The sequence below is a fragment of the Squalius cephalus genome (assembly GCF_949319135.1).
Source record: "Squalius cephalus genome assembly, chromosome: 7".
In the NCBI taxonomy this organism is placed as follows: domain Eukaryota; kingdom Metazoa; phylum Chordata; class Actinopteri; order Cypriniformes; family Leuciscidae; genus Squalius; species Squalius cephalus.
Genome location: NC_137128.1, coordinates 47,690,019 through 47,697,518, shown reverse-complemented (window position 1 = coordinate 47,697,518; position 7,500 = coordinate 47,690,019). Strand labels below are relative to the sequence as shown.

General features: G+C 47.6%; 1 protein-coding gene across 3 annotated transcripts in view; it reads left to right on the top strand.

Annotated features, from left to right (window-relative positions):
• Nucleotides 1–7,500, top strand: part of LOC307161988 (receptor-type tyrosine-protein phosphatase S-like) — a 156,163-nt gene that overhangs the window by 134,978 nt on the left and 13,685 nt on the right. For all 3 annotated transcript variants that reach the window (XM_079877007.1, XM_079877006.1, XM_079877005.1), the window contains 5 exons: nucleotides 2,330–2,427; nucleotides 2,719–2,842; nucleotides 3,141–3,316; nucleotides 6,278–6,397; nucleotides 7,356–7,500. The exon at nucleotides 7,356–7,500 is cut by the window's right edge and continues 10 nt beyond it. In XM_079877007.1, the coding sequence (XP_079733133.1) occupies nucleotides 2,330–2,427; nucleotides 2,719–2,842; nucleotides 3,141–3,316; nucleotides 6,278–6,397; nucleotides 7,356–7,500 (663 nt within the window). The remainder of the gene's footprint in view (nucleotides 1–2,329; nucleotides 2,428–2,718; nucleotides 2,843–3,140; nucleotides 3,317–6,277; nucleotides 6,398–7,355) is intronic.

Sequence of the window (7,500 nt, the reverse complement as noted above, 5' to 3'; positions counted from 1 at the left end):
GGAGTGGCCACTGTAACAGATGGAGAGTTTGGGGAGTGGCTACTGTAGCGGATGGAGAGTTTGGGGAGTGGCTACAGTAGCAGATGGAGAGTTTGGGGAGTGGCCACTGTAGCGGATGGAGAGTTTGGGGCGTGGCTACTGTAGCGGATGGAGAGTTTGGGTATGGCTACTGTAGCGGATGGAGAGTTTGGGGAGTGGCTACAGTAGCAGATGGAGAGTTTGGGGAGTGGCTACAGTAGCAGATGGAGAGTTTGGGGAGTGACTACTGTAGCGGATGGAGAGTTTGGGTATGGCTACTGTAGCGGATGGAGAGTTTGGGGCGTGGCTACAGTAGCAGATGGAGAGTTTGGGGAGTGGCTACAGTAGCAGATGGAGAGTTTGGGGAGTGACTACTGTAGCGGATGGAGAGTTTGGGGAGTGGCTACAGTAGCGGATGGAGAGTTTGGGGAGGGGCTACTGTAGCGGATGGAGAGTTTGGGGAGTGGCTACTGTAGCAGATGGAGAGTTTGGGGAGTGGCTACAGTAGCAGATGGAGAGTTTGGGGAGTGGCCACTGTAGCAGATGGAGAGATTGGGGAGTGGCCACTGTAGCAGATGGAGAGTTTGGGGAGTGGCTACAGTAGCGGATGGAGAGTTTGGGGAGTGGCCACTGTAGCAGATGGAGAGTTTGGGGAGTGGCTACAGTAGCGGATGGAGAGTTTGGGGAGGGGCTACTGTAGCAGATGGAGAGTTTGGGGAGTGGCCACTGTAGCAGATGGAGAGTTTGGGGAGTGGCTACAGTAGCGGATGGAGAGTTTGGGGAGTGGCTACAGTAGCAGATGGAGAGTTTGGGGAGTGGCCACTGTAGCGGATGGAGAGATTGGGGAGTGGATACTGTAGCAGATGGAGAGTTTGGGGAGTGGCCACTGTAGCAGATGGAGAGTTTGGGGAGTGGCTACTGTAGCGGATGGAGAGTTTGGGGAGTGGCTACTGTAGCGGATGGAGAGTTTGGGGAGGGGCTACTGTAGCAGATGGAGAGATTGGGGAGTGGCTACTGTAGCGGATGGAGAGTTTGGGGAGGGGCTACTGTAGCAGATGGAGAGTTTTGGGGAGTGGCTACTGTAGCAGATGGAGAGTTTGGGGAGTGGCTACTGTAGCGGATGGAGAGTTTGGGGAGTGGCTACTGTAGCAGATGGAGAGATTGGGGAGTGGCTACTGTAGCGGATGGAGAGTTTGGGGAGTGGCTACTGTAGCGGATGGAGAGTTTGGGGAGGGGCCACTGTAGCAGATGGAGAGTTTGGGGCGTGGCTACAGTAGCGGATGGAGAGTTTGGGGAAGGGCTACTGTAGCGGATGGAGAGTTTGGGGAGTGGCTACTGTAGCAGATGGAGAGTTTGGGGAGTGGCTACTGTAGCAGATGGAGAGTTTGGGGAGTGGCTACAGTAGCAGATGGAGAGTTTGGGGAGTGGCTACTGTAGCGGATGGAGAGTTTGGGGAGTGGCTACTGTAGCGGATGGAGAGTTTTGGGGAGTGGCTACTGTAGCGGATGGAGAGATTGGGGAGTGGCTACTGTAGCAGATGGAGAGATTGGGGAGTGGCTACTGTAGCGGATGGAGAGTTTTGGGGAGTGGCTACTGTAGCGGATGGAGAGATTGGGGAGTGGCTACTGTAGCAGATGGAGAGATTGGGGAGTGGCTACTGTAGCGGATGGAGAGTTTGGGGAGTGGCTACAGTAGCGGATGGAGAGTTTGGGGAGTGGCCACTGTAGCGGATGGAGAGTTTGGGGAGGGGCTACTGTAGCAGATGGAGAGTTTTGGGGAGTGGCTACTGTAGCAGATGGAGAGTTTGGGGCGTGGCTACTGTAGCAGATGGAGAGTTTGGGGCGTGGCTACTGTAGCAGATGGAGAGTTTGGGGGAGTGGCTACTGTAGCAGATGGAGAGTTTGGGGGAGTGGCTAAAATATGCTGTATTGTTATATTTCTACTAGATGCCACTTGTGCTGCAGAAACAACATACTTCACCTTAAAGTTTTAGTTTACTAAAAGTCTGGGAATTTTAGTCTAGATTTAGTCAGAAAAAAAGCTTGTCGATGAACACTTTTGTCACATTTTTAAACACTAATAGTAAGCATTCTCACCATAACAGAATTGTTCCTTCACTGAGCATTCTGGGATTGAAGAAGGCAGAATAATTTATCAGGAGTTGAGATCTAGCCTCTGTAGGCACACGAGGTGTCGTGACACTCACTAGGTGTTTCAGCTCTTCTGGTGACGGCAGTCATGTGTGATTCACACGCACACACGGGTTTGTAGGCCATCTCCATGACGACAGCTGTGACCTTTGTCCCCACAGGTATGATGAGTCACCCCCCCATCCCCATCTCTGATCTGCCCGAACACACGGAGCGCCTGAAGGCCAACGACAACCTGCATCTGTCGCAGGAGTACGAGGTGAGGAATGCAGAGAGACAGGAGAGATAGTGACCTTCATCACCTGTTCTGTTCTTCAGACGGTGTTTTATTAATCAGAGGTGTGTGTGCGTGTGTGTGTGTGTGAGGATAGGAAGGTGTTAAGTTAATGCTGTCAGACACGTTTGGTGTGAATTACTCTCTCATGCTGCAAAAGAACAAAACAGACATCAAACTCAAACAGATAGATAGATAGATAGATAGATAGATAGATAGATAGATAGATAGATAGATAGATAACTCTCTCATTCTCTCTCTTTCTCTCTCTCTCAGTCGATTGATCCTGGTCAACAGTTCACATGGGAACATTCAAACCTGGAGGTGAACAAGCCGAAGAACCGCTACGCTAACGTGATCGCGTACGACCACACGCGTGTGATCCTCGCGCCGGTAGACGGTACGAACACTGACTCTCATCAGACTGTGTGTGTGTGTCCGGATCATTCATCAATACAGACTGTGTGTGTGTGTGTGTGTGTGTGTGTGTGTGTGTGTGTGTGTGTGTGTGTGTCCAGATCGTTCATCAATACAGACTGTGTGTGTGTGTGTGTCCAGATCGTTCATCAATACAGACTGTGTGTGTGTGTGTGTGTGTGTGTGTGTGTGTGTGTGTGTCCGGATCGGGCGTTCTGCTCTTGAAACTACTGGAAGACTATATAAACGACACACTTCACATTTCCTGTTCTCTCCGCTAGGCATTATGGGTAGTGACTACATCAACGCGAACTACATCGACGGCTACCGGAAGCAGAACGCGTACATCGCCACGCAGGGGCCGCTGCCCGAGACCTTCGGGGACTTCTGGAGGATGGTGTGGGAGCAGAGAGCCGCGTCAGTCGTCATGATGACCAAACTCGAGGAGAAATCACGGGTGAGAGAGAGAGAGAGATGGCCCGTTATTATGTATGAACTCACTGTTTGTTCTTCACTGTTATTGTGAAGCGTCCTTGAGCTTGGGAAAGGCGCTATGTAAATTAAACGTATTATTATTTAAACAGACACAACGACAGAATGATGAAGGACTGAGACTGGCTACGTTTACATGCACAACTTTTGTTTCAATCGGACTGAATTCATTCGTAGTGTTTACATGAACGCTGAACATGTGATCGGGTTGATGTGTGCGTTTATATGTCACAATCTTCAATTGGAATTGATTTTTTGACATGCACACACTGCAAAAATATACAAAGGGCCCTATTTTAACGATCTAAGCTCATGGTCTAAAGCGCAGGGCGCAAGTTCACTTAGGGTGTCCGAATCCACTTTTGCTAGTTTAACGACGGGAAAATGGTCGGTGCTTCCGGCGCTGGTCTAAAAGGGTCGTCTCTATTCTCTTAATGAGCAATGGGTGTGTTTTGGGCGTAACGTGAAATAAACCAATCAGAGTCTCATCTCCCATTCCCTTTAAAGCCAGTTGCGCTCGCGCCATGGCGGATTCGCTATTTACACAACGGAATTTGATAGTGGAAAGACCGAACGCGTCTCCAGAGCGCAAGCGGATCTGCTCGTGCGCGAGGTAAAAGTGCGCAAGCAGAACATCTACGGGACAAGCCGGATTCACCATATCTTTATGTACACAATAATAATCTTTTACATTGTAATCCTTTTATTTTAAATATTTAGCATGTGTGTGTGCTGCTGTGTGTCGCTGTGTGTGTAATAAGCAGAGTGTAGAGCGTTGTGGACCCGCCTAGAGACGCACATTACTAACGCGCTCATTAAATATAACAAAAAAAAATATTGTGCCATAGACTTTAGAGGGTTTCAGTCGGTCAGCGGCTCAGTGTATTTCAGTTCCTCAAAATAGCAACGCTCCATCAATGCTCCTGAACACACACTGGTTCTCAGACCAGCAGCTCATGCACACAGATGAGCGCTAATGCATTTGCTATTTTAACAGCGCGGCGCAGGACGTGAAAAATGAAAACTGCATTGGACTGAAACTAGCAAAACACACCTGCGTTGCTCTTGGCGCTGCATTGCGCCGGGTGTTAGATAGGGCCCAATGTTTCCGATGTTAATAATAACCATGTTCCTACATTGGTTCTTTATTTGTTTTAAACAGCAGACTTAATATTCATCCATTGCTGGTCATAATTTGGAGACAATGATATGAGCCGTTGTGCTGTGCTCTTATATTGATCACGCAGTAAAAATGCCCGAAACCAGTGGTGTGTGGATGAGAGTGTGAAACGAGCACTGGTGGGCCGTTGTCCTGCTCCACTTCACACACGCAGAGGAAGGAGGATTATAGGAGGAAGAGATACTCGTTTATATGATATTTTATTACACGGCTCTGTGGAATACTTGATTCTGATTGGTCAATCGCTCCATCCAGCGGGATATTATTCCCAGATAACAACAGAAACACAGACTCATCCGGGTCACTGAAGTCAGCAGTGCTACACACTCGCTACACACTCTCTACACACTCGCTATACACTCTCTACACACTCGCTACACACTCTCTACACACTCGCTACACACTCTCTACACACTCGCTATACACTCTCTACACACTCTCTACACACTCTCTACACACTCGCTACACACTCTCTACACACTCGCTACACACTCGCTACACACTCGCTACACACTCGCTATACACTCGCTACACACTCGCTAAACACTCTCTACACACTCGCTACACACTCGCTACACACTCTCTACACACTCGCTATACACTCTCTACACACTCGCTACACACTCGCTACACACTCGCTATACACTCGCTATACACTCGCTACACACTCGCTATACACTCTCTACACACTCGCTACACACTCGCTACACACTCGCTACACACTCTCTACACACTCGCTACACACTCGCTACACACTCGCTATACACTCTCTACACACTCGCTACACACTCGCTACACACTCTCTACACACTCGCTACACACTCGCTACACACTCGCTACACACTCGCTACACACTCGCTACACACTCGCTACACACATGATATACACTCGCTACACACTCGTTACACACTCGCTACACACTCGCTACACACTCGCTACACACTCGCTACACACTCTCTACACACTCACTACACACTCTCTACACACTCACTACACACTCGCTACACACTCGCTACACACTCGCTACACACTCGCTATACACTCTCTAGGAACGTTTTTCTTCGTGGAAGTTTTGCTTTTGGTGAGCTAATAAAATATTAAAACTCAGTCGAATCAATATTTTGTGTACAGTTATTTAATTACACATCCAGTATCATGGACTCGCTCTCTCTTGTTTCACACAAACGCAGCGGCGGCCATTTTGCAACTATTGTTTTGTTCTCTGTTGGATTATGAGATAAAAACAGGTACGATTTTAAAACCGTTTAATCTGAAATAAATATCTCTGATCTCCAGAATTATTTATGTGGCGAAACGCTGTGTAATGAGTGTTATGACTATATACCGTATCTCTTAAATGTCCGCTTCGTGTCTGGGTCTCCGTCACCCTGTTGGGGGTTTAGTCTGAGATAACAGCCGCCTCGCTCTACATTATCCCTTACTTGTTCAACAGGACAGCTCGTTCCGCGTGTCACACGTCATTACGCTATTTCTACGTCATTACACATGCGCAGTCCTTTCAGTTTCGGTTTTCAATCCCATCAAGTGTTCACATGTTCTCTCGAATGGATTAGTAATGGACTAAACCGCCCCTTTCAATCGGATCGAAATCTCACTGGGATCGAGCTCAATCGGATCGATGAAGGTGTTTTCAGTTCGGCTGAGCAGTACATTACTGACGGATTATTTGTTTGCATGTAAACGAGTCACACGTTCAGCTGATCTTCATGTTTTCCTCTTGTTTAGATCAAGTGTGACCAGTACTGGCCCAGTCGCGGCACGGACTCGTACGGGGCGGTCCAGGTCTCTCTGCTGGACACCATGGAGCTGGCCACTTTCTGTGTGCGCACCTTCTCTCTGCATAAGGTGAGGCGTGTTCAGCTTTACATCAGGGGTGCAGCGGTTTAGATAGCTCACGCTTCGGTTTGCTTCACGGTTTTAAGTTCACGCTTTCTGTAAGGTTCGGTATGTGCTCTGTTTAGGGAAAAAAGGACTACTGGACTAAAATAAAGAAAATAAGAACAAATAATCAAACTACAAGCAACAGCACAAACAAATAGAGCAAAGATACTAATAAAATAAACAGTGCTTTTTCAGGTCTAACATTAGTTTTCAGGTACAGAAATTGAATAAAGTAATCAAATGTAAAATAACATTGCATATTTGACTGTATAAATTAAAGATTAGTTTAAAAGTTACAAAAGCTATTAAATCCAGAGCTTTGAGTGATTTCCTTGTCTTTTGTTGTTTGATTAACATTAAATACACAGACAGTAATATTAGGCTGCTGTCCCTTTAAGACATAATGCACTGATCCAGTACACTGATACTGACACACACGTGCACTGTCTTTCTCGACTGTACAAGTTCACTTAAGGCATAACAGACTATGTGTGCTAGGATGCTCATCAAGATCGACATGTTGACATCTTTTTTGTGTGCATTTGTCCATTCAGTCTCAAGACTTGAATCGCATTGAACAAAGTTTACGAAGAGTAACCGTTTTGTTCGCGTTTTGCTTTTGACGGTCTCTGTTGTAATGTATTATTGGGGAGCCAGCATGTGCATCCATGAACAGAAACACACATCAGCAGAACTCTCTGCTTTACGCGTTGTTATTTTCAACAAACCAGATTTTAGACACGTCATAAGATTTAAGATCAACCGCGGTGCATGTGCGTGCCGAATCGTGGGTGGAAAACGGTACGGTTCGATTTTTTACCGAGAACGTTACAGCCCTAGTTTCTATTCTATCGTCTGAGAAACAGTGTGTGTTTAACAGTGTGTGTGTGTGAGACTCTGACCCTGGTGTTTTCCTCATCAGAGCGGGTGTAATGAGAGGAGGGAGGTCCGACAGTTCCAGTTTACGGCTTGGCCCGACCACGGCGTTCCCGAATATCCCACTCCATTCCTGGCCTTCCTCCGCAGGGTGAAAGCCTGCAACCCTCCCGACGCCGGTCCCGTCATCG